The 27,909-nt window shown below is 41.7% G+C and overlaps 1 protein-coding gene across 1 annotated transcript; it reads left to right on the top strand.

Moving 5' to 3' along the window:
- Positions 1-142: 142 nt before the first annotated feature.
- On the top strand, positions 143-12,658 carry LOC120063512 (COMM domain-containing protein 10-like). Its single transcript, XM_039013885.1, has 5 exons — positions 143-295; positions 7,682-7,778; positions 9,937-9,956; positions 10,085-10,240; positions 12,557-12,658. The coding sequence occupies exons 1-5, from the start codon at positions 143-145 to the stop codon at positions 12,656-12,658; spliced, it is 528 nt and encodes a 175-aa protein (XP_038869813.1).
- The last annotated feature ends 15,251 nt before the right edge of the window (positions 12,659-27,909 follow it).

Raw genomic sequence — 27,909 nt, 5'->3', positions numbered from 1 at the left:
TCAGAGAGCGAGCACAGCAGGAAAAGCGCTCTCTGTGATGACCCCCATCCTGAGCGAGTCTGATCACCTCTTCAAACTGTCCTGCAGATGAGGATAGTTGTCTCCATCATTGAGAGGGATCAATTCACAGAGCTGGAGCGACATGGTGGAGCTCAGAGAGCTAGACCACACAATCCAGACAGAACAGACCCCACAAAACAGCCAAGCACAACAACAGCCCCCCCCAACAAGACCCAGAGGGCTGAAGGTAGAGATGGACGCCTGTCTGAGACAGCTGGCTGCATTCCGGAATGAGGTGAGAGGAACACATGGCACAGGTAAATGCAGTGAAGGAGGGAGAGAAACACATGGCACAGGTAAATGCAGTGGAGGAGGAGGGAGAGAAACACATGGCACAGCTAATAGCAGTGAAGAAGGAGGGAGAGGCACACATGGCACAGCTAAAAGCATTAATAGGGATATTTTCGCCTAAAATGACATACCCAAATCTAACTGCCTGTAGCTCAGGCCCTGAAGCAAGGATATGCATATTCTTGGTACCATTTGAAAGGAAACACTTTGACGTTTGTGGAAATGTAGGAGAATATAACACAATAGATCTGGTGGAAGAAAAACACAACTTTTTTTTTCTACCATCATCTTTGAAATGCAGCCGAAAGTTCCCACATCTAGCCATCAGTCTGGTTGTAATTCCGATGGTGTCCACGAGATGGCAGCAGTGTATGTGCAAAGTTTCAGACGGATAACTTGATGTGTGAGCAGACTACATGACATTTAGTGTGAAGTCACCCAGGTACATTTGGGCAAATTGTGATAGAGACATTTACATTCATATTACATTTTTCTGCAAGAATATCGTCAAATCTGTATACTTGGACTTTAATTTAGCTTTTCCAGTGTTCTACATTTGCAAAACACCCAGTTTTCATAACATAATTCTCCATATTCTTATAATTTTTGTCCAAAAGGAAAAGGCTTGCTGTCGCACAAGGTTAGCAGCTACATTGTGCGACAGATACAGGGTTTCCGGATACTCTCGTAAAGCCCAGCTCATTGGCTATCAAGCTACAGTTGAAGTCGGAAATTTACATACACCTTAGCAAAATACATTTACACTCAGTTTCACAATTCTTGACATTTAATCCTCTTAGAAATTCCCTGTTTTAGGTCAGTTAGGATCACAACTTTATTTTAAGAATGTGAAATAGAGTGGGTCAGAAGTTTACATACACTCAATTAGTATTTGGTAGCATTGCCTTTCAGTTGTTTAACTTGGGTCTAATGCTTCGGGTAGCCTTCCACAAGCTTCCCACAATAAGTTGGGTGAATTTTGGCCCATTCCTCCTGACAGAGCTGGTGTAACTGAGTCATGTTTGTAGGCCTCCTTACTCGCACATGCTTTTTCAGTTCTGCCCACAAATGTTCTATAGGATTGAGGTCAGGGCTTTGTGATGGCCACTCCAACACCTTGACTTTGTTGTCCTTAAGCCATTTTGCCACAACTTTGTAAGTATGCTTGGGGTCATTGTCCATTTGGAAGAGCCATTTGCGACCAAGCTTTAACTTCCTGACTGTCTTGAGAAGTTGCTTCAATATATCCACATCATTTTCCTTCCACATGACGCCATCTATTTTTTGAATTGCACCAGTCCCTCCTGCAGCAAAGCACCCCACAACATGATGCTTCCACCCCTGTGCTTCACGGTTGTGATGGTGTTCTTCAGCTTGCAAGCCTCCCCCTTTTTCCTCCCAACATAACGATGGTCATTATGGCCAAACTGTTTGTTTCATCAGACAAGAGGACATTTCTCCAAAAAGTTCGATCTTTGTCCCCATGTGCAGTTGCAAACTGTAGTATGGCTTTTTTATGGCGGTTTAGGAGCAGTGGTTTCTTCTTTGCTGAGCGGCCTTTCAGGTTATGTCGATATAGGACAAATTTTACTGTGGATATAGATATTTTTGTACCTGTTTCCTCCAGCATCTTCACAAGGTCCTTTGCTATTGTTCTAGAATTGATGTGCACTTTTTGCACCAAAGTACGTTCATCTCTAAGAGACAGAACGCGTCTGCTTCCTCAGCAGTATGACGGCTGCGTGGTCCCATGGTACTTGCGTACTATTGTTTGTACAGATGAACGTGGTACCTTCAGGCGTTTGGAAATTTCTCCCAAGGATGAACCAGACTTGTGGAGGTCTACAATTTTTATTCTGAGGTCTTAGCTGATTTCTTTAGGTTTTCCCATGATGTCAAGCAAAGAGGCACTGAGTTTGAAGGTAGGCCTTGAAATACATCCACAGGTACACCTCCAATTGACTCAAATGACGTCAATTAGTCTACCAGAAGCTTCTAAAGCCATGACATAATTTTCTGGAATTTTCAAGCTGTTTAAAGGCACACTCAACTTAGTGTATGTTAACTTCTGACCCACTGGAATTGTGATGCAGTGAATTATAAGTGAAATAATCTGTCTGTAAACAATTGTTGGAAAAATTACTTGTGTCATGCACAAAGTAGATGTCCTAACCGTCTTGCCAAAACTATAGTTTAACAAGAAATGTGTGGAGTGGTTGAAAAACTTCTGACTTTAACTGTATATATATATATATATATATATATACACTGCTCAAAAAAATAAAGGGAACACTTAAACAACACAATGTAACTCCAAGTCAATCACACTTCTGTGAAATCAAACTGTCCACTTAGGAAGCAACACTGATTGACAATAAATGTCACATGCTGTTGTGCAAATGGAATAGACAAAAGGTGGAAATTATAGGCAATTAGCAAGACACCCCCAATAAAGGAGTGGTTCTGCAGGTGGTGACCACAGACCACTTCTCAGTTCCTATGCTTCCTGGCTGGTTTGGCAGCTGGGGTGAAAGAGGAGCGATTACAATAGAGGAAACCAAGTCTAGATTTAACCTGCAGCTTTGATATGTGCTGATGGAAGGACAGTGTACCGTCTAGCCATACTCCCAAGTACTTGTATGGGCTAGGAGTCTTGTAACTGCGGGTGCATGTCGAACGCCAAACTCTTCATTGAGACAATGCTGAAACATCAATCCCTTCATTGACATAGAAATGTACCTCGCTAAAAGGTGAGCCACTTTCGTGGTGCCGGTTAGCCCGAGTTGAACTCAGAGTTGACCAAAGTTACCTCGCTAACTCCTCAAACCACCTATGTAGTAAACGGCTTTAGACTCGCACCCAGGCTAGACAAACTGCATCATGCATGATAAGCCTCATATGGGTTGTGGGCAATTCTACGGTAACGGAATTACACTTTGACTCAGTTTCTTTCACTTTAAAATGAATGCCAAGCAAAAACCATTGACTAAAACTAATTTAGTGGAAGAACTGTGCAGATGCAAACTTTGGTAATGTAATTACAGTAACAAAGGTTTTTATGCGACCACTTTTCCCAAACACTCTATTAAAACCTTTTCTCAATAGGGGGTGCTGTTTGCACTTTGTAAAGATTTCGTTCCCAAATTAAACTGCCTCGTACTCAATTCTTGCTCGTACAATATGCATATTATTATTACTATTGGATAGAAAACACTCTCTAGTTTCTAAAACCGTTTGAATTATATCTGTGAGTAAAACAGAACTCGAGTTGGAGCAATTTTCCTATGAGGAAGTGAGAAATCTGAAATCTGCTGGCTGTTCTGAGGTCAGTTTATTAATTTGCATGTCTTCTATTGGTTGAGATGCACTGCATACGCCTTCCCCTGGATGTCAGCAAATAGTGAGAATTGGAATGGAGTTGCTAGGCAGATCTGAGGCCTTATAAATGGGCTGGCAACGTGGGGTCCTCTCTTTCCTTCTTTCGCCATGACGCAAGACAGACCTCAGGATGGCGTTCTAGAAAGCTCCCGTTATAGCCCTTAGATATATCCGGCTCTGATTTTATTCGATATAGGTGTTAAAGACATCATAATGTTGTTATTTTAAACCGAGTTGTATCAGTTTATATCAGTATATTGCGATTTTCGGGTATTTATTTGTGCTGCGTTCTGGTGAGTTGGGCACGACTGGGCCACATGGCTAATGTTTACTGCTAATTCCAAAGTTGAAGGCGACAATCTACAACCGAGCAACGATTATTTTGGACAAAGGACAACTTGCCCAAGATTCTGATGGGAGCTCATCAAAAAGTAAGAACTATTTATGATGTTAATTCGTTGTTCTGTTGAAAAATGTAAAACTCATATTCCGCCATTAATTTCGGTGCGGTCTCGCTTTAACGCACGCTGTATGTCGTAGTAACGTTAATTTTAAAAATCTAACACAGCGATTGCATTAAGAACTAATGTATCTTTCATTTGCTGTCCAACCTGTATTTTTTTGTCAAGTTTAGGATTAGTTACTGATTAGATTAGGTGCCTCTCCCAAGATTTCTCCCGACATATTGTTGGCAGCTTGGCTACTTTTCTCATTGTATAACCACGATTTGTGCCGCTAAATATGCACATTTTCGAACAAACTCTATATGTATTGTGTAATATGATGTTATAGGACTGTCATCTGAAGAAGTTTGAGAAGGTTAGTGAAAAAATTAATATCTTTTGCTGGTTTATTCGTTATCGCTATTGTTGGCTTGAATCAATGCTGTTGTGTGGTTGGCTATTGTAGTAAGCTAATATAATGCTATATTGTGTTTTCGCTGTAAAACACTTAAAAAATCTGAAATATTGGCTGGATTCACAAGATCTTTGTCTTTCATTTGCTGTACGCTGTGTATTTTTCAGAAATGTTTTATGATGAGTATTTAGGTAATACACGATGGTCTCTGTAGTTATTCTAGTTGCTTTGGTGAGAGTTGTGATGGTGGCTGCAATGGTAAACTATGATTTATACCTGAAATATGCACATTTTTCTAACAAAACATATGCTATACAATAAATATGTTATCAGACTGTCATCTGATGAAGTTGTTTCTTGGTTAGTGGCTATTTATATCTTTATTTGGTCGAATTTGTGATAGCTACCTATGCAGGAAAAAAATGGTGGAAAAACAAAGTTGTGTCTTTTGCTATTGTGGTTAGCTAATAGATTTACATATTGTGTCTTCCCTGTAAAACATTTTAAAAATCAGAAATGATGGCTGGATTCACAAGATGTGTATCTTTCATCTGGTGTCTTGGACTTGTGATTTAATGATATTTAGATGCTAGTATTTACTTGTGACGCTATGCTAGGCTATGCTAGTCAGCTTTTTTACTGATGGGGGTGCTCCCGGATCCGGGATTGTGATGAAGTAGAAGTTAAATATCTGTTCCTAATTAAGATTCACAGATGTCTGCAGTAAGAATGGGGTGTCAGCTATGACATGGCACCTTGAGTTAATTAAAAAAAATAATAATAATTGGTGGGCATCCCGGGTGGCGCAGTGGTCTAGGGCACTGCATCGCAGTGCTAGCTGCGCCACCAGAGTCTCTGGGTTCGCGCCCAGGCTCTGTCGCAGCCGGCCGCGACCGGGAGGTCCGTGGGGCGACGCACAATTGGCCTAGCGTCGTCCGGGTTAGGGAGGGTTTGGCCGGTAGGGATATCCTTGTCTCATCGCGCCCCAGCGACTCCTGTGGCGGGCCAGGCGCAGTGCGCGCTAACCGAGGGGGCCGGGTGCACGGTGTTTCCTCCGACACATTGGTGCGGCTGGCTTCCGGGTTGGAGGCGCGCTGTGTTAAGAAGCAGTGCGGCTTGGTTGGGTTGTGCTTCGGAGGACGCATGGCTTTCGACCTTCGTCTCTCCCGAGCCCGTACGGGAGTTGTAGCGATGAGACAAGATAGTAATTACTAGCGATTGGATACCACGAAAATTGGGGAGAAAAGGGGATAAAAAGAATTAAAAAATAAAAATAAATAAATAAATAAATAAATTGTTATTGAATTACAGTAAGTGATTTGGATTCACACCCTGTAACAGAAGTATGGTAATGGAATTACATCATGGGTACCTGATCTGTACTACACAGAAATGCATAATTATGGATATGAATCTCCTCATGTTTCACAAGTTTGGACATCACAGCTCAGCAGAGCACAGTAGAGTACAGTGCAGTTTAATACAGCAGTGTAGAGTTCAGTGCAGTAGAGGTCAGTACAGTAGTACAATATACTGTACACTACTCTACTGTACTATACTCTACTTTTCTTTACTGTGCTCTACTCACTACTGTATTGTACTGTACTCTACTGTGCTCTACTCATTGTACTGTACTGTACTATCCAAACTTGTGAAACATACTGTACATCTATGATAGGTTCAGATTTGGTCCAGTCCGGTCCATCTGCAGGACGTTAACATCAAGGTCAGGGAGGACTGACCAAATTTCAACGTCCATGGACGTCCGGTATGGGTCCGTGCTCAGTGGGTGAGAATGCTGGTTGCAGTAAATAGAAAGAGAGAGGGCTTATGGGTAATTGTAATGTAAGTAAGACCTCGGAGAGGTGACATTAACTGGAGAGTGAGAAAGGGAGGTAGAGAGGGAGGGGTTGTTCAGGGGTTTGACCACCAGACAACAGAAAGAGAAAGAAAACAGTTATGAGCTGAACATAACAGTATGCCAGGGGAAGGGAGGACAGTAGCAGGTGACCCAACTGTGGTTTGTGACTATTATTTCCCATTGTAGCCAATTCAGTTCCAGGAATTCCGTTACTGTCACGTTCCTGGCCTTATTTCCTTTATTTTGTCTTTGTTTAGTATGGTCAGGACGTGAGCTGGGTGGGCATTCTATGTTATGTGTTTCTATGTTGGGTTCAATGTATTAGCCTGATATGGTTCTCAATTAGGGGAAGGTGTTTTACGTTTCCTCTGATTGAGAACCATATTTAGGTAGGCTGTTCACACTGTTTGTTTGTGGGTGATTGTTGCTGTGTCTGTGTTTGTTGCACCACACGGTACTGTTTCGTTTCGTTTCGTTCGTTATTTCCTGTTCGTGCGTTCATTGTTTTATGTTCTCAAGTTCAGGTCTGTTAACGTCGTTTTGTTGTTTTGTATTTATCAAGTGTGCTTCGTGTTTGTTTTTTTCTTTAAATAAATCATTATGTCTTCATACCTCGCTGCATATTGGCCTGATCCTTGCTCCTCTTCAGATGAGGAGGAGAACGAACGTTGCAGTTACTGATTTGTTGGTAATGGAATTCCGAGTTTTAATCACTTAACAATTCATAAACAAATGTGATATCAGTAAAATCAGTAACTAATTGGTCGGTCTACCATTACTTATTACTTCTGTGAACTTGCATTATCCTCCCTCATGAGGGAGAGAAATGTGAAAATATCTTAGATATGTGGGTTTAAGGTAACGAATTACAAGGCACAAGGCAATATTTCTTAAATGTACAAAAGGTAAACAATTTCTCCAAAAGTGTTATTAGTTGGCAGGGATCTTTACGTCAACATGATTGTGCTTTGATCTGTTTCTGATACCTTTTAAGACTTTTTTTCTTTTTCAAAAATATAGACTTTTAGCTTTCATTTGACACCAAATTTGATATGTTCCTATGAACTTTCGATGGAAATGCCCTTGTCTAGAATGGTGCATTCTAGTGATCATCCGTTTTTCTAGTGCCATCAAACATCAGGCTTTGTAATAATTTTACCTAAGCTTACTTTAATCATTATTTGCCCAGTGCACATGTTTTTAAAGAATTATCTAGTTACTCGTTTCCTTCAGGAAGAGCGCATGTTCAGTGAGGAGGAAGAACAGAAACTGCAGAGTGCTCTGTCATTGGACAAGCAGGCCCTCTGTCTGGTTCTTCATTCTAGAACAGGTAGGTGGGCCTCGATGTCCGCCTCAACTGTAGCTGGAATAAAGAATCTTTAATTCATTGTTGCTCCGTTAACCTACCTTTCCACTCCAGCCTTTAGTGTACAGTCGTGGCCAACATTTTGGAGAATGACACAAATATTAATTTCCACAAAGTTTGCTGCTTCAGTGTCTTTAGATATTTTTGTCAGATGTTACTATGGAATACTGAAGTATAATTACAAGCATTTCATAAGTTTCAAAGGCTTTGATTGATAATTACATGAATATGACGCAAAAGAGTCAATATTTGCAGTCTTGATCCTTCTTTTTCAAGACCTCTGCAATCCGCCCTGGCATGCTGTTAATTAACTTCTGGGCCACATCCTGACTGATGGCAGCCCATTCTTGCATAATCAATGCTTGGAGTTTGTCAGAAATTGTCAGTTTTTGTTTGTCCACCCGCCTCTTGAGGATTGACCACAAGTTCTCAAATGGGATTAAGGTCTGGGGAGTTTCCTGGCCATGGACCCAAAATATTGATGTTTTGTTTCCCGAGCCACTTAGTTATCACTTTTGCCTTATGGCAAGGTGCTCCATCATGCTGGAAAAGGCATTGTTCGTCACCAAACTGTTCCTGGATGGTTGGGATAAGTTGTTCTCGGAGGATGTGTTGGTACCATTCTTTATTCATGGCTGTGTTCTTAGGCAAAATGGTGAGTGAGCCCACTCCTTTGGCTGAGAAACAACCCCACACATGAATGGTCTCAGGATGCTTTACTGTTGGCATGGCACAGGACTGATGGTAGCGCTCACCTTGTCTTCTCCAGACAAGCTTTTTTTCCGGATGCCCCAAACAATCGGAAAGGGGTTTCATCAGAGAAAATGACTTTACCCCAGTCCTCAGCAGTCCTATCTCTGTACCTTTTGCAGAATATCAGTCTGTCCCTGATGTTTTTCCTGGAGAGAAGTGGATTCTTTGCTGCCCTTCTTGACACCAGGCCATCCTCCAAAAGTCTTTGCCTCACTGTGTGTGCAGATGCACTCACACCTGCCTGCTGCCATTCCTGAGCAAGCTCTGTACTGGTGGTGCCCTGATCCCGCAGCTGAATAAACTTTAGGAGACAGTCCTGGCACTTGCTGGACTTTCTTGGGCGCCCTGAAGCCTTCTTCACAACAATTGAACCGCTCTCCTTGAAGTTCTTGATGGTCCGATAAATGGTTGATTTAGGTGCAATCTTACTGGCAGCAATATCCTTGCCTGTGAAGCCCTTTTTGTGCAAAGCAATGATGACGACACGTGTTTCCTTGCAGGTAACCATGGTTGACAGAGAAAGAACAATGATTCCAAGCACCACCCTCCTTTTGAAGCTTTCAGTCTGTTATTCGAACTCAATCAGCATGACAGAGTGATCTCCAGCCTTGTCCTCGTCAACACTCACACCTGTGTTAACGAGAGTTTCACTGACATGATGTCAGCTGGTCCTTTTGTGGCAGGGCTGAAATGCAGTGGAATTTTTTTTTGGGGGGGGGGGTTCAGTTCATTTGCATGGCAAAGATGGACTTTGCAATTAATTGCAATTCATCAGATCACTCTTCATAACATTCTGGAGTATATGCAAATTGCCATCATACAAACTGAGGCAGCAGACTTTGTGAAAAATGTATATTTGTGTCATTCTTAAAACTTTTGGCCACGACTGTACTGTTTCCCAGTCTGAAGCTGAGGGAGAATTTCTAGTTGTCATGTGCAGAGCAATTCAAAGAATTATGTATAAACTGTGTACAAGTATCCAAAGTATGCACACTGCAACTCTATTATGGCGCTATTAGTGATAATGTTTTTTACAATGTAAAGAAGTCAAAAGAGAGGTAACAGTATGTTTTGAGAAGCATCATAGGGATAAGTGTGTTTTATAAGCGGCAGCTGTCAGCCAAACTGACTTTCATCAATTAAATTGACCACAAATTCTGCAGAAACTTTACCTGAAGGTAGGTATCTCCATTGTGCAATATGAAGTGAGGTATCATGTGTAGAATTGGCATAATACGTGTAGAATTGGCAAAACAACAATGTATTGGTATGGCCACGTAAAACGAAGTAAAGCTTAGGTTAATTGCAGAACAATACTGTCAAGTGACTACTATCATGCATGGAATAAGATGCAGAATCTGCATCTTAGCATGTTTTGAGCTAGACAAGGTACCAGTCTGTTCAGCTATTATTCCACTCCTTGCCACAAGGTGTGGTACCCAGGCTATTATTTAGCTAAGGCCAAGAATAAAAGTACCTTGAGTCCAATTGCAGATCCTCTCTCTATCCCTCTGCAGGCTGTTTATCATAATGTTAAGCCAGCCTCCCTGAAGCAGCAGTTTGAGAACATACATCTCTCCCCAGAGAAGGCGGAGGCCTTCTGCCGGGCCTGGACCACTGTCGGCCCAGATGTCGTGGAGAAGGTCTGGCAGAGAATTTTCACCCCCAAAAAGGTGAGAAAGACTTTCTGAGTCTCCTACAAAAAGAATTGCAAGGGCGGTGCAATAAGTATGCTCCTGCAATGCAGATAAAGCCTAAATTACAACTTCTAAATGTACAAAACACATGAATGCAATAAGCTACGCAAAATGGCAATCCTGCATAGTTGCATCGAGTTGCGTCTCTGTACACATTTGCGTATTTTTGCTACCCAATAAGGCAGAACAGGCATTTTGCGTACCTAATTGCATTCTTGGGTTGCGTACTTACATACGTGAGGTATACATTTCTGGTGGCTATGCAATGAAAGCAGCCAACGTTTGCACTTTTTTGTGACATTAAACCATTCCAGTTGAGCTGGATCCCCGATCAACATTGGCATGCATAGGAAACTGCCAGATCCTACTGATAATTTGAACATAAAGGATGATTCAAATCTGTGTAGGTTAAAGGAAAAATGTGCAGTTGCTACATCCATTTTTGTGACTTCTAAATTATGCATATGTACCCATTGATTCTTGAAGAATATAACTTAAAAATGCCTCATGAGCTTAGTTCCACTGTGGTACCCCCATCAGAACCAAAAATATAAACTTGTTATCTCCAATATTTGTAAACAAAGGTAATGTAAACAAACACTGTATGTATAGCCTCAAAACGTTGTTAACACTATCATTTTGGTATCATGGATTGTCAGTCCATAGCTCTATCTATGAATTTGAGATTGGTTACATTTCTCCATCCCTCAGCTCTTTAGTGAAACAGTGGCGAGGGGAACACTTTGTTATTGTTTCAACTGCTGATTGCCGCTTTAAAACCATAGAATAGAGACTCAAAGCAGCCATAGCCTGTGATGTTGTCATGATAACCTCAGCGACAGCAGTCTTCGGGGGTGTCCCAAATGGCACCCAATTACTTATATAGTACAATACCTATCGGCCCTGGTCAAAAGTAGGGAATAGGGTGCCATATGGGACATAGCGTTGTCCCCCATGGGAGGCTGGGGCTGGTGTCATCACACCTGGTGCTGTGACGACCTGGGACCACACAGAGATAACTCCTGGTTTATAATACCACTCTGCATCATAAAACTCTTCCACTCAAGCCACGTTGAAGGATCCAGATGCAGTGCTGGAGCTCGAGGTCAGAAATTAGGATTCTGAGGTAAATACTTGACACTGTCGAACACACACACACACACACACACACACACACACACACACACACACACACACACACACACACACACACACACACACACACACACACACACACACACACACACACACACACACACACACACACACACACACACACACACACCTTTGTTACCTGCTCAAAACAGAGGGGCTGTTTACTTAGCATTACTCAGGGGATCCATCCAGGCTTCCAAATGGATGCTAATTCTGCATTTGTCCCTGTTGACACTGAAGTAGACCTGAAACCAGAGAGCAGGGAGCTTGTTAACGACGGCCTCGAGGGCCAGTTTTCCTTTTAGTCTTATGGGAGTCTGTATCTGTACAGTATCAGCAGGCCGTACATGTCCATCAAAATGGACAGCATCTGCAGCTTTTCATCAGAAAATGTTAACCTAATGGTTCCCTTGGTTGTTATGGTAACACCAGGTTTATCAATTGTTGTTTAGTATTCTGTCTCTCTGACATGCGAACGATACAATGATTTTTTTCTCCCAAGCAAGTAAAACATGAATTAATTTATTTAAATCCACTTACATGGGTCCTGTTGGGAATAGATAGCTACAGGCCTGAGGCAAGCCAAGCTAATGGGAGCAGCCAGCCCACAGTTCACAAATCTGTTGAGAGGCGGTTCCTCTAACACCCAAGAGGGGGCACTGTTGCCCCACAACAGATACTGGCTTTCGAAGGCTCTCTCCTCTCTACAGAGAGGAATGGTTTACTGGTTCAAATTTACACTGGAGATCAAGTGTATGGCCACGCACATTGTTTTTCTTCTAAGTTGAGTTGCTTCATTTTTCTCTCTGTTGTAGATCTTGTATGTCTTGTTTGGCTCCACAGTATCACAATATCATGAACAAATCAAAATATTAAATGCAATTCAATTCTGAAGTTATTCTGCATGCACGTTATAACAAAATAAGAACTATCTCAGGACAAAATGTAGCGATATTGTTGATTGAAAGGAGAAGGCTTGATAATACCCTCATAATCTTCCAGTAGTGTCTCCAGTAGAGAGGGAAGAAACAGGAGGAGGAGAGGTGGTGGTGGATGAAGACAGCTGTACATTATTTATTTGGAAGCCAAGCAGCAGAGTTAGAGAACTCCCACTTGGTTAGTGTCGTGCTTTCTCAGCCCAATCCCGAGGTGAAGCAGGCAGACCTCCAGTGTACAGAACGAAACGTCGCCTCTCCATCCAAGCCAGTCAGTGAGCAGCTGGATATACATTATCTCTAACACACACAAAAACAGACACACACACACACACACATACAAAAACAGACACACACACACACACACACACACACACACACACACACACACACACACACACACACACACACACACACACACACACACACACACACACACACACACACACACACACACACACACACACACACACACACACACAGTCTCTCAGATGTAACGTGGAGGAGTCTGAGAAAGTAAAATCCTTCAAAACTCTGGTGGTCTCGCTGTCATCTCTCTGTCCCTCATCATTAGAGCATTCAATGGCTCGCCGCTCTAAATGGACCATCTTGGGGGGACTAGTTCATTCATTTTACATATGTGTTTGTAGACATGTGAGTGTGTGAGTGTGATAATGTAATGTAACCTTCAGTAGTCATCGATTGGCTATTCCTTTATTGGTCTTTGATCTGATGGTCCAAGGTACAGTATATTAGCTTGATTGTGTATTAAGTTGATTACGATGGAATTTGGGTGACTTTTAGCCAAGAGTGGTCATCTCCTCCTCGGAACTGTTTTGTCACCTCCTCAAAACTCTGCCTACCTTACTAATCCTGCATCCTACCTCTACAGTCTACCTTTTCTGGCATCTTACTTGGTATAGATTCCATAAATAGATGATGCCTACTTGTACTTTTCTATTACTTCATTGTGACTTATTAATGAGAGGTGTTGTTGGTTTCCATTTCCTTGTAATGCTTTTCTCAGCCAGTGAGCGCTAACTAATTCTATTTCATCGAACCTACTTGTTTTGTATCAAAGCGTCTGACTTGAAAGACTTCTGATTCTAATTTATTTTTTCTGGGTTCAGCCAGTGAGGAGCGGAAGCTCTTTGTTGGAATTTTCAAACTGAAGGCTGTGACCTCATTTATTATCACCTAGAGATAAATAATGCAATTAAACATCACATTTTGACTTGTGAAGAGGCGCTGTGATCATCCCTATTCAAAACATCCACACTCCTCTCCTCACATGTCTCTGCCACAGACGATCACTACAAGTTTCAAACACACAGCCCCGAAAGTTGCACAAAGCTGTTTCCATCTTCCCCCGTCCCTCCCGACCCAAACATGCAGAACTAACAAGCAGTCTTAGAAATAAAACCTCTTCCTGTTATTTGACGGTTTATGTTAGGCGAGCAATACATTGGATAGCTTAAACCAAAATGGTGGCAGGCAGGCAGACAGACTGAAATCCCTTCAAACTCCCTCCCGTCACATAGCACAATAAAGCCCTGTCTGAGGCTAGTCTTCCTCTCCATGGTCCAGGATGCTTTGTGCAGCCATCTTTTGGGCTCCTTTCTCCTTGGTGACTTGTTTTTCTCCTTTGGGATCCCATTCAGGGCGTCCATTGTTCCGTGATTATCCATTCCTCTGGTGATGTGTAGTACAGCCCAGTGGCATAATAGTCCTCTTACCCATACAATGATGTCACAGCTTTACTTGCTCTGGGGACCATTGTTTCCCCTCTTTCCTCCTTTTCCTCTTTTTTTTTATCCCCCAATTCTGTGCTTCTTAAAGAGCTTGGGGATTTGTGGGTGTTTAGCACACCCACGATACATGTTTGACATGCAGACATGAGCGGGGAAGGTGGCATTTAATTCCCATTTGTTTGACTTGTTTGGTGTCAGATCTTGGTTCTCACATCTGAGCTCATTTTATTGCACTGTACAACACGTTTATTTTTTTTCGGTCGATTGTAAATTACCAAATGACAGTTTTTCTTACTGCAGTGGCAAAGTGTGATTTTCAGGTGTTAGCCAATGTTTTTGTTAAAGGTGTTGTTTCAGGTAGTCTGGAGGACTCTCTCTCTCTGTTAGTACACATTTATGTGCTTTCTGACATCTCAAACAAGCCCTGATAACTGCAGAATGGGAAGAAAAATCTGAACTTTTCATCTAAACAAAGGCATATTTCTGTATTGATATGTCATAACCATTTATTTATTTTTTGTAGAATTATTTTGGGTAACACATAATGGTTGTGAAAGGGTAGATAACCATTCTTTCCTTCTAATAATATTACGGTATGGTTTTCTTTGCCAGACCTGGTACTGTCAACAGCCATGTAATGACAGTTTCCCCTTATACAGTGGCAAGAAAAAGCACGTGAACCCTTTGGAATTACCTGGATTTCTGCATAAATTGCTCATCAAATTTGATCTGATCTTCATCTAAGTCCCAACAATAGACAAACATAGTGTGCTTAAGCTAATAACACACAAATTATTATATTCTTCTTGTCTATATTGAATACATCATTTAAACATTCACAGTGTAGGTTGTAAAAAGTATGTGAACCCCTAGGCTAATGATTTCTCCAAAAGCTCTTTGGCATCAGGAGTCGGCTAACCTGGAGTCCAATCAATGAGACGAGATTGGAGATGTTGGTTAGAGCTGCCTTGCCCTATAAAAAACACTCACAGAATTTGAGTTTGCTATTCACAAGAAGCATTGCCTGATGGGAACCATGCCTCGAACAAAAGAGATCTCAGAAGACCTAATATTAAGAATTGTTGACTTACATAAAGCTGGAAAGGGTTACAAAAGTATCTCTAAAAGCCTTGAAGTTCATTAGTCCACGGTAAGACAAATTGTCTATAAATGGAGAAAGTACAGCACGGTTGCTACTCTCCCTAGGAGTGGCCGTCCTGCAAAGATGACTGCAAGAGCACAGCACAGAATGCTCAATGAGGTTAAGAAGAATCCTAGAGTGTCAGCCAAAGACTTACAGAAATCTCTGGAACATGCTAACATCTCGTTGACGAGTCTACGATACGTAAAACACTAAACAAGAATGGTGTTCATGGGAGGACACCACGGAAGAAGCCATTGCTGTCCAAAAAAAACATTGCTGCACATCTGAAGTTTGCAAAACCTCATCCCAACTGTAAAGTATGGTGGAGGGAGCATCATGGTTTGGGGCTGTTTTGCTGTCTCAGGGCCTGGACAGCTTGCTATCATCAACAGAAAAATGAATTCCCAAGTTTATCAAGACATTTTGCAAGAGAATGTTAGGCTATCTGTCCTCCAATTGAAGCTCAACAGAAGTTGGGTGATGCAACAGGACAACGACCCAAAACACAGAAGTAAATCAATAACAGAATGGCTTCAACAGAAGAAAATACGCCTTCTGGAGTGGCCCAGTCAGAGTTCTGACCTCAACCCAATTGAGATGCTGTGGCATGACCTCAAGAGAGCAGGTCACACCAGACATCCCAAGAATATTGCTGAACTGAAACAGTTTTGTGAAGAGGAATGGTCCAAAATTCCTCCTGACCATTGTGCAGGTCTGATCCACAACTACAGAAATGTTTGGTTGAGGTTATTGCTGCCAAAGGAGTGTCAAGCAGTTCACATACTTTTTCCACCCTGCACTGTGATTGTGTACATGGTGTGTTCAATAAAGACATTAAAGCATTCGTTTTTTGTGTGGTGTTAGTTTAAGCAGACTTTGTTTGTCTATTGTTGTGATGAAGATTAGATCAAATTTTATGACCAATTTATGCAGATATCCAGGTATTTCCAAAGGGTTCATATATTTTTCTTGCCACTGTATATCTTTTTTTGTGTGCTATTTTTATACTGTTGATGATACTGTTGAATGATTCTGCATGTTGTCTAGGGAATAAAATCTTGGCATTTTGCCATGCACACGATTTACATCACTACTTAAAATAGACATGCCACAGGTATATAATAATAATATTATAACTGCATGTAAATTAAATGCATTTTCAGGTCTGTCAGCCAAGAGTATTATGTCATGAACTGTTAAATGTAGCCTATTTTCTTTGTTCTGTATTTTTTGCTCAATAAATACGACGATAACAATGCTGCAGTTGGATACAATATATCGTTTGTTGGCGGCACAACATTTATGTCCAGCAATGGGTTGTATTTAGTTGATTAAACCTTTTGGATTTGGAGAGGGAGGCAGCTGTAGATGTTTGACCTGGAAGACGCTTGTTTCCAACAACCATACTGTAAAAACGGACAAGGCTCTCCAACTCTCACAGCCACAGTGTCTGCATACCAAAGGGCTCAAGCTGGCTGCCTAGGCAATCACTAGGCTTGCCACACAGAAGAGACTCTACAGTTATGAATAGCAGCCATCAGTCTCCCCTATCCCTCCTCCCTGGGTCAAAGCGTACATGCTACTAAATGTATATTGTTTCAAAATGGAGGTGGGTCCATGTGTATACAGACATTTGGCATGTTGCTGTTTCTGTCATTTTGTTTGAGCACATTATTTCCAGCGTGAGCTGCTCTTGAAAGGGCTGTGGGGTTGGCTGTTGGCACCGGTGTAAGTGTATAGTGCCTAATCACTATCAGGCTAAGCTCCCTCTAATCATTTTGTTATGACTTACACTAGTCCTGTTTTTGACTGTTTTATCTTGGCAGAATTACACCAAAAATATAAACGCAACATGCAACCATTTTTAAGATTTTACTGAGTTACAGTTCATAAAAGGAAATCAGTCTTTATATAAATTCATTAGGCCCTAATCTATGGATTTCACATGACTGGGAATACAGATATGCATCTGTTGGTCACAGATATCTTTAAAAAAAAGTAGGGGCGTGGATCAGAAAACCAGTCAGTATCTGGTGTGTCCACCATTTGCCTCATACATCGCGGCACAGCTTCTTCACATAGAGTTGATCAGGCTGTTGATTGTGGCCTGTGGAAGGTTGTCCCACTCCTCTTCAATGGCTGTGCGAAGTTGCTGGATATTGCCTGGACCTGGAACACGCTGTGGTTACATGTTGATCCAGAGCATCCCAAACATGCTCAATGTCTGGTGAGTATGCAGGCCATGAAAGAACTCGGACATTTTCAGCTTCCAGGAATTGTGTACAGATCCTTGCGACGTGGGGCCGTGCATTATCATGATGAAACATTAGGTGATGGCGGCGGCTGAATGGCACGACAATGGGCCTCAGGATCTTGTCACGGTACTGTATTTCTGTGCATTGAACTTGCCAGTGATAAAATGTAACTGTGTTCGTTGTCCGTAACTTATTTCTGCCCATACCATAACGCCACTGCCACCATGGGGCGCTCTGTTCATAACGTTAACATCAGCAAACTGCTTGTCCTTCTGCCCGATACAGTTGAAACCGTTATTCATCCGTGAAGAGAACACTTCTCTAGCATGCCAGTGGCCATCGAAGGTGAGCACTGAAGTCGGTTATGATGCTGAACTGCAGTCAGGTCAAGACCCTGGTATTTGTATTTAATATGGATCCCCATTAGCTGCTGCCAAGGTAGCAGCTACTTTTCCTGGGGTCCAGCAACATAAGAGAGTTACATACAGTTTAAAATACTACATGACATTACATTTCATAACACCTTACCCAACACATTCAGTGTTCCCTCTTACCACCACTACACATTTACAATACAACATCCATGTGCACGTGTGTGTAGATTGCGTGTCATGTGCATGTGTGTCTGTGCCTGTGTGTGTCTTTTCACAGTCCCCGCTGTTCCATAAGATGTATTTTATCTGTTTTTTAAATCCGATTCTACTGCTTGCATCAGTTACCTGATGTGGAATCGAGTTCCATATATGCCATGGCTCTATATTGTACTGTGAGCCTCCCATAGTCTGCTCTTGGGGATTGTGAAGAGACCTTTGGTGGCATGTCTTGTGGGGTCTGCATGGGTGTCTGAGCTGTGTGCTAGTATTTTAAACAGACACCTCGGTGCATTCAGCTTGTCAACACTTATTACAAAAATAAGTAATAATGAAGTCAATTTCTCCTCCACTTTGAGCCATGAGATTTACATGCATATTATTAATGTTAGCTTTCCGTGTACATTTAAGGGCCAGCTGTGCTGCCCTGTTCTGAGCCAATTGAACAGTAGTCCAGTTGCGATTAAACTAGACTCTGTAGGACCTGCCTTGTTGAGCAAGCAGAGTAGCTTCCCTGAGACGGTTTCGAACAGTTTGTGCAGAAAGTCTTCAGTTGTGCAAACCCACAGTTTCATCAGCTGACCAGGTGGCTGGTCTCAGACGATCCCGCAGGTGAAGAAGCCGGTGTGGAGGTCCTTGGCTGGCATTGTTACACATGGTCTGCGGTTGGGAGGCATGTTGGACAATCTTCCAAATTCTCTAAAATGACATTTGAGGCGGCTTATGGTAGAGAAATTAACATTAAATTCACTGTCAAAAGAGAATGGTGGATATACCTGCAGACAACATGCCAATTGTACACTCCCTCAAAACTTGAGACATCTGTGGCATTGTGTTGTGTGACAAAACTGCACATTTTAGAGTCACCTTTTATTGTGCCCAGATTTTTGTGCGTATGGATCTTTTCTGGGATCTTTTTATTTCAGTTCATGAAACATGGGACCAATGTTTATATTTTTGTTCAGTGTAAATTGTCTCTACCATGCTTTCCATCCTGAACCACTTGTGGCGAGGCTGTAAGACATACTGCTTTGGAACGGTCCCCGTAGAAAGAACAGTCAGTGTTTGTTTAACCTATTAGATTGTGCCAACCGTGTGGCAATATTCTCCAATTTGCACATCCTAAAAATGTATTGTAGAACATTAATATTTGATGAAAGTGTATTTGAATATTACTCAACAGCACACCAAGTGTGTGCTATTGTTATTAAAGGGGTACTTTTTGGCAATGAGGCCCTTATCTACTTCCCCAGAGTCAGATGAACTCGTAGATACCATTTGTATGTCTCAATGTCCAGTATGGAAGTTAGAGGTGGTTTTGCGAGCCAGTGCTAATGACTGGAAGTCTATGGGTATCTGACTCTGAGGAAGTAGATAAAGGACCTCATTATCAAAAATCCCAAAGTTAATGTATCACTCACAATCTACAGCCACAATGGATTCTGTGTCAGGGTGTTTTCACATTTTTTGTGTGCAGTGTGAACACTCCAAAGAAACTCAGACCCCTCAAAAGAGCCCCTGAAGCGAGCTGAGCTGAGACCATCTCGAGAGGTGGTCTGAGTTCGGTTCGCTTGAATTCCATGGTCCGGTTCCCTTTTTCTAGGGCAATGTGAACACAAAGCTCCCCAAGTTTGCTTGTCATTATTCCCGCACCACACACTAGACTACTGCAACACTGTTTCCATAACCTCTCACAATGGTGCCACAAAAGAGAGAAGATGATTATGTGCAGGTTCGGGGGGGAAAAAATGTGTGCTGTTTTTGGATATTAATTAGCGATTGTCATGGATGCACAGAAATTGCACAATATATGTGTGGGGTTTTTAGCTCAGATTATTTGTTTGCAATATGTGCTCTATAGGCAAAGAGATACACTGTTTATTCGATTGTGGGGTTTGAATAATGTGAGATTACAACATATTTTGTGAGAATCACAACATAGGGTACAAAATCAATTCTTTCTCTTAAAGGGGCAGTAGCCTACATTGGGTAGGCAGTGCATTGAGTGAATGTCGGGAAAAGATCTCGGTTCCTTTTCAAACATAGAAATGTGAATGCAAAGGGGACTCGGAGCACAAAATAGTTGAAGTGAACTGGCAAAAGAGTTGAGTCCTCATTCAAATGCAAGGGAAGTGTGAATACAAAGAGAACAGACTTATTTAGCATTTTTTTAACCCCAGAGTTAATTTTAAAGAGGACTGAGATCGGTTATTTTAAAAAGGACTATATGTGAAAACATCCTCAGACAGACCTTCATCCACAGCGTGGCTTCCGAATGGGCTCAATGAGAGATCTGAAATGGAATGAGTGGAAAGGGTTGAATCATGTTTGTGCCAAGCTATTTTGGGCATTCAGAAGATGAGTCATGACATATGAATAGATGCAGGGAATCCATGCATTGGTTAGAAAGGCGCCTCTCTCTCCATCTCCGCAATCACAGGCATCTGCTTTGCTCGCCTGAGAATTATTAACGATATACTTCTTGTTAATCGCCCTATGACGCACACCAGTGCTAAAAATGTTTGCGCATAATATTATCCGCCGCAATTTAACACGTCAGATCTTATATATCTTATAATAGCCTAATGTTACATACAGACAGATGAGGTGATGTTAAGACAGTTTTAGCTGAGAAATATGTTGTTTTGTTACATGCAACCAATAGATTGCTTTATTCCCACCTGTGTACCTACCTTTCCTTGATCACGATTCACTATTTACCTGGCACTAGTGGACGGTGTATGCATAACCTTCTCTCTCTAATATACTGTGTTAGATATATGTCCAAAGGAGCAAAATGGGTGTTGTTTTTGTTTTATTCAGTGGCAAATCCCCATTGCATGTCTAATCAAACCCCACACTCAGACCTTTGTTGAGAGCATCCAGATGAATTATAGACACAGGAAGCAGCATCAATATGTCACTTTCATGCTCAGCTCTTCCCGTCAGATTGCTCCATGGGAAATGGCTCGGCAGGCTTCACTGGAGTGCCTAAAGAGATGCCCACAGCATCCCACTCTCTAGAAGCCATTTTTGTTTCATGTCAGTGTTAAATCCCCACCATAACACAAACAAGGCATTTTCGACATCAAAGCTTCATCGTTTAAATTTGGGACAGGGGGCATAAGATGTGCTTGAAAAGCTTTGTTAAAACGAGCTCTGAAATGTGTGTTAAATTTATTTTTTTCCCCCTTGTCATAAACAATTTAGGCGAGTTTTTGAAGAATACTGTGGCAGCTCTTTTCAGGTCTCTCTTCAGCTCTCATCAGTTTGATAAAATTGTATATCTTTGTACAACATTGGTTTAATGAAAGAATGCCTACGCCAGTACAGTACTGTATTACCGATTAGGAATACTCCATCCATCCATCCATAGCTATAAACTGATCTCTTTCCTGCTCAGCTCTCTTGTCCTTGGCCCCGCTGTATCTACTCTTAACATCATCAAATCTGAGTAATGGCAATGTTGCTTACAGTGGCACTGAACTTCTAAAAGCATTAAGCATTCATTTTCTGCTGCACTGCACCATTTCAATGAAATATGGGATTGGTTGGAATTAACTTGTAAGCAATTTACTTACATTCCTTGTCATTTCCCCCGCTCTGCCAAAGGTCTCCATTATTGTTCTATTAATAGCAGGGGTACTTATCGGTTGTTGGATCACAAAGGCTGTGTGGACACAATACTTGGAACCCACCCCTTGTTGGAGTTTATCCGCTGGGATCTGCTCGGCAGAGACGGGGCTTAGAAAAGCAAGCAAGCTCTGCATGATGAGACCAGATAGCTTTATTGCATCAATGCTTCATCAAAGCAATTCTAAATTCCAATGCATTCTCGGGCGAGCTAGATAGCGAAGGCAGTGCAGATAGGTGGAGCTGAGATATGGCTCTCGCAAACAAAGCTACATGAAAGATGTTTGAGATGTGAGGGAAACCTTGTTTATTGTTGTGGCGTCGCCAGTTACTTAGCTAATGACGTGGAGAGAGGCATAACATAAGAGGCCCATATTGTAGAGAGTGTGAAGCTCTCATTCTAATATCCAGTGATTCGAACTCAACAACTAAGGTTTGTATCAAACACCTCTCATTTAAACTCTAAAAATAGTGTAAAATAAACATGACTGATCAACTGTTGATGATTTACTCTATTAAGAGGAAGATTATTTGGACATTACGCTGTTCAAGCAATGACATTGATTCTGGATTTGAATCAATAGACCTTAGCTTTAACGCAGAAAGAATTAATTAAGCTAGTTTTGTTTTGTCTTTGCTTTCTCAGGGGTTGCTGCCTGGCTGGGGCCTGTCATACTTTAAATACATTGTGTGCTTTAAAAAATTCACTTTTTGTCAGGTATAAATTATGCATAGGATTTAACCTGAACGTTAAAACAGTAAAACAGTCCGTTCTTTGATGAATTCTACTTTAATCACGCCAAAACAATTTGTAGGTCATGGGCCTGGGGAACTAGACTGCATTTCCATAGTCTGCCGGTGTCATTGCCTTTCAAACAGATCCGGTTAGAATAGCAGTAGACTAAGAACCACATCTTATACATTCACGCCTCCCCGTTTTAAAGTCCCAATAAAGTTGTCGCTCAAAGTCAAATACTGTACATTCATTCTGCGCTTCTTGAAAAACTACCCTCCGCAGTGGTCAGTACAGCTGGTTTTACAGACTGAACCGCAAATGGCTAGCCAAGATTATATTACATAATGTTGCTTCTTTGATTGTCCTGAAGTACCATTCAAGGGTTTATACAGTACTAGAATACTACCCATTGTCTTCATAAGCTAGAGTAAGTGACCCTTTTTTTTTTTACCTCCAATAGGAAATACAGGACAGGCTTGCCGTTGCTTGAGGTATTTTGAGGTGTGCAGCCCCTGAGACCCTAACCTTTAGAGTTGCGTGTTAAGGAGTAGGCTCACAAAGGATGAGTTAAGCCCCAAGGTGCTGATATAGCATGACTTTTCACACTTTGACTTTTGTTTTTGACCATTCAGGCAAATGTGCTTGCCTCATCAAGGTGCTCCGCAAGGTGCTCTGCTGTGCCCTCTTTAATTATGCACCCCACAGTTTAGGGAGGCTGTTTAAAACTGCTCCTACCTACTGTAGTTCATGTGTAATACAGCATCTGTTTAATGGTCTGAGTGATGGTCCCTCTTGGTCTTTCCTAAATGTCATCGGAGCAGCAGCCAGATATCATGCGCTGCTGAAGATGGGTGATAGCGAAGTGAACTGTAGTTGACCTGAAAGACTAACAGACGTGCACGCACGCACTACGCTCATCTGCCTAGACTTTAACCACTCAAAAAATATATATATTCTCCAGGAGAAAATGACGTTGCAGCTCTTCACACAATACTGTTGAGAAGTGTAATTATAAAGTCTAATTTCTGTATCACTTAATTATTATTTATGAGCTAATGTTAGTGTCACACTGACCTTTTTCTGCTCACACTAATGATGTACTCCTCAAATCCCTACAGCTATGAATGGTAGATTCATGAAACTTTCATACCACGCCAAGCAGCTCCTAGCTACTTGTTTGTTCACTGAAAAAAATTGTTTTTTTAAAGTACATTTGGTATTATAAATAGGTTATGTGTTTGATAATGCATTTCAACATTGATTCTACCAACTGGTAAGCAGGCCAGCCAAATATTTTATATCTGAATTGTTTCTTTCCAAATGAGGACTTTGGCTTCTACATAAGCTCCTCAGATTTAGGTACATTTTTGTGTGCTTTTGTATTCTACACAGACTGTGCTTTTTACAAGACAAAACATGCTGTAGGAGGTCTCATATCCATTGTTCTTTTCAGTAGCTTGTTACAACTGTCAAACCATGCTCTTTCTGTAGGCGTGTGATATTTCCAAGGATGTGGCCCTAGACAGGATGCCTCTCTAGGTGTAATGCATCCTGCAGGTCATCTATCCTGGGTCTTTGGCCAAGAGTTGGGTTCTGCCTACACCCTCTCTCTGGCTCTAATCCCACCACCATCTGGCCGCCCACACTATCACCTTCTCATTTGGTTGTCACTTTCCCAACAGGATGGAAAACATGGCAATGGGGAGCTACAAGGAAGTGGAAAAGTTTCTCTAGGCAACACTGTGATTACAACTTTGTCTAAACTTGAGCAGGTTGAGGTGATAACACAATATGGGTATTTTGATTGCATGCATATATCTGGATAGCCTGTGAACAATGGACGGCAAACACTCCTGCCTGTCTTTTCTTGTCATGGATCTGCCTTGGCAGTCATGCATCAAATAGCAGCACCTTTACTGGAAGTTCCCTGCTTTTGTTTTGCATTGACAGTATCTGACGAATTCTGTCTACTGCACGTACTAGATTACACTGCTCAAAATACCTTGCATCTTTTGATTTAGGTTTTGTATGATTTAGGTTTTCTGATGCAATGGAACCAGGTGCTTAATCTGCATGCCACCAGGTGTTTCAAATATTTTTGATGCATATTCAGTCATTTACCTTCATAAATTAACACTCCATCTCACCCAATAATTGCCTCTGTATGAATCATTTATCTGTATGGTAATGACCAGTATGCGTTTCAAATCTAATTTCATTAAGGCTGCTGTCTAGATTGAGATGTTCCCACTCCTAGTGACTTTCTTGGGTCAGTTCCTCTGACAGGTTTCATATACTCTTGGAATTCTATAGGAATGGAATCCAGTAGACGTCAGACTTTTGTTGAGCGCGATAAATCTGTAACCAGAAATGTGTATTTCAGCTTAATTGTACTGGTGAAGGAATGATACGGGATGGTTTTGACAGTGGATTCGACTCTGCATTGCAGGGACCTGGGAATCGTTGATAAGACGCCAAGCTCTGCAGCCCCTAAAAAGGCACATGTGTCTAGCAGAATGAGGAGATAAGATGGGGAAGAGAGTAAAAAAGCCCTCTCTGCCTTTGGCAATTACTCCAACAAGGCAGTTTCCTCACCATTACGTCAAAAGCCCCGGAATCCTTTTAGTCACAGCTGTGCTGGAAGAGGTACTCAAAAGGAGACAATTTCCCCCTCACTTTTAGGGTCTACCTTATCCCAAAGCTCACTCTGTTTATGGTCAGTTTGCCAGTCTGCAGTGTAACTTATATTCATACACTGTAGCACCGTGAATTTCTATTTTAAAACAGTCACCTGAAGTCATCAATTTCTGAGAGAAACCATCAGAACTCAACATTTTAGACCTTTACAGAGTTTGCATGACAAGTCTGATGTTGCTGTGCCTGGCCTGAGATGGAGAAATGGGGTAGAAAAACAACTCAAGCAATTCTGACATCTTGGCAAGGGCACAGGTCTCCTCGATCACGTCTCTGTCTTTGTCCCGACTTAGGTATGAAAGACAGAGCAGCTCAAAGGTGACCAGAGGGGTGCTGCTTTACATTCAGAAGTCAACCACTGAACTGTTTTGATTTGGTTATGAAAGGCTGAAGACTACTTTTGTAATATTGCTGAGAGTTGAGTTTTTTTTAAAACTTTGACAGTATTATTGTTATTATTTCATTTTAAGTATTTTAGTAATCTCATTAATAGGTTTATACAGTGCATTCAGAAAGTATTCATACCCCTTGACTTTTTCCACATTTTGTTACAGTGTACGTTACAGCCTTATTCTAAAATTTAGTACATCTTTTTTTTATCATCAATCTACACACAATACACCACAATGACAAAGCAAAAAATGAAAAGTTAAATATCACATTTACATAAGTATTCAGACCCTTTTGTTGAAGCAGCTTTGGCAGTGATTACAGCCAGGCACACCTGTATTTGGGGAGTTTCTCCCATTCTTCTCTTTGGCAGTGATTACAGCCAGGCACACCTGTATTTGGGGAGTTTCTCCCATTCTTCTCTGCAGTACCTCTCAAGCTCTGTCAGGTTGGATGGGGAGCGTCGCTGCACGGTTATTTTCAGGTCTCTCCAGAGATGTTCGATCGGGTTCAAGTCCGGGCTCTGGCTGGTCCACTCAAGGATATTCAGAGACTTGTTCTGAAGCCAGTCCTGCGTTGTCTTGGCTGTGTGCCTAGGGACGTTGTCCTGTTGGAAGGTGAACCTTCGCCCCAGTCTGAGGTCCTGAGTGATCTGGAGCAGGTTTTCATCAAGGATCCTGACTAATCTCCCAGTCCCTGCCACTGAAAAACATCCCCCACAGCATGATGCTGCCACCACCATGCTTCACCGTAGGGATGGTGCCAGGTTTCCTCTAGACGTGACGGGCTGTCATGTGCCTTTTACTGAGGAGTGGCTTCCGTCTGGCCACTCTACCATAAAGGCCTGATTGGTGGAGTGCTGCAGAGATGGTTGTCCTTCTGGAAGGTTCTCCCATCTCCACAGAGGAACTCTGGAGCTCTGTTAGAGTGACCTTTGGTTTCTTGGTCACCTCCCTGACCAAGGGCCTTGTCCCCCGATTGCTCAGTTTGGCCAGGAGGCCAGCTCTAGGAAGAGACTTCGTGGTTCCAAACTCCTTCCATTTAAGAATGATGGAATCCACTGTGTTCTTGGGGACCTTCAATGCTGCAGAAATGTTTTGGTACCCTTCCCCAGATCTGTGCCTCGACACAATCCTGTCTCTGTGCTCTACAGACAACTCCTTCGACCTCAATGGAACAGGATGCAACTGAGCTCAATTTTGAGTCTCATAGCAAAGGGTCTGAATACTTATGAAAATAAGGAATTTAAGTTTTTCATTTTTTCTAAATTTGCCAAAATAAAAAAAATAAAACAGTTTTTGCTTTGACATTATGGGGTATTGTATGTAGATTGATGAGGGAAAATATAATTTCATGCATTTTAGAATATGGCCGTAACATACCAAAATGTGAAAAAAGTCAAGGGGTCTGAATACTTTCCGAATCAACTGTAAATGATGCATCCATTATATATTATTTTGGAAAATGAATTCCAGCAAAGTGAAATTTTTGTTAACTCAGTGCGGTTCGCTTAATTTATTTATCATAGTAACAATCAAACCTAATGTGATGCTTGTATATAGCATTGCATCTCCAAATTCGTCCAAATCAACCAATCATTTCTTATCTCAAAGAATATCTGAAATATATACTTTAAGAAACTATTTAATGGTGAATAACTACATGAGTGGAGCACGGAGAGGGGTAGACCTCATTAGGAGTTAGTGTTCACACTCTCAGAGTGGGACCTGGCTGGTATGAGCATGGACTGGCTTCTAATGAACTGACCAACCTTTAACTAATCATCACTTGGCCCCAGGAGCTCAAATTGGAGAGGATTTTCAAATGGAGAGCAGTGGGACATGAGCAGCACATGACTATTACGGAGACTGCTGGAGGTGCCTGGCCTCGTGGTCCTCTCTGTACAGACTCATTGTTCCACCGTTCCTCCTACTGGAACTCTGTTTCCCTTCACTTCTCACTAATTAGAAGGGGGGAAGTTTCTCTTTCCTGTCTGCTGTAGCCTGCGTCATTAAAACAATATCCAGGCTAGAGCTCCTTTGAGTTGGTTAACGAAGGTCTGTCCGACTTTTCGCTTCACAAAAAAGCTTCAGGGTGCCATTGTAGTGAGTCACTAACTCTGGATATTAATTGATTTTATTTCACCCTGAAATTAATACATCTTCTCCCAATTATTTCCATCTCTGCACTTTACAGTGAAATAGAAAGTAATTATATTGTAGGACCCTCCTGTATGCTAATGCAGTGCTAATCTGGTCCTGAGCGATTGTCTTAATGAGGGTGACGTGCCCTCTGTGAGAGCTGCATCATGTAAATAACTAGCTTTGTGGACAGCAGATATGTATGGCTTATTTCCAGTTTT

Source organism: Salvelinus namaycush, chromosome 18 (genome assembly GCF_016432855.1).
Source record: "Salvelinus namaycush isolate Seneca chromosome 18, SaNama_1.0, whole genome shotgun sequence".
NCBI lineage: Eukaryota > Metazoa > Chordata > Actinopteri > Salmoniformes > Salmonidae > Salvelinus > Salvelinus namaycush.
Note: the sequence above shows the minus strand (reverse complement) of the source record. Positions and strands in the feature narration are given on the sequence as shown.

Excerpts from the sequence above, each read along its gene's own strand:
- LOC120063512 (XM_039013885.1), top strand. The coding sequence starts at position 143 with ATGGTGGAGCTCAGAGAGCTAGACCACACAATCCAGACAGAACAGACC. Across the intron at positions 7,779-9,936 it reads GGTTCTTCATTCTAGAACAG|CATGTTTTGAGCTAGACAAG; the intron begins GTAGGTGGGCCT and ends TCTGCATCTTAG. Across the intron at positions 10,241-12,556 it reads GAATTTTCACCCCCAAAAAG|CCCAATCCCGAGGTGAAGCA; the intron begins GTGAGAAAGACT and ends GTGCTTTCTCAG.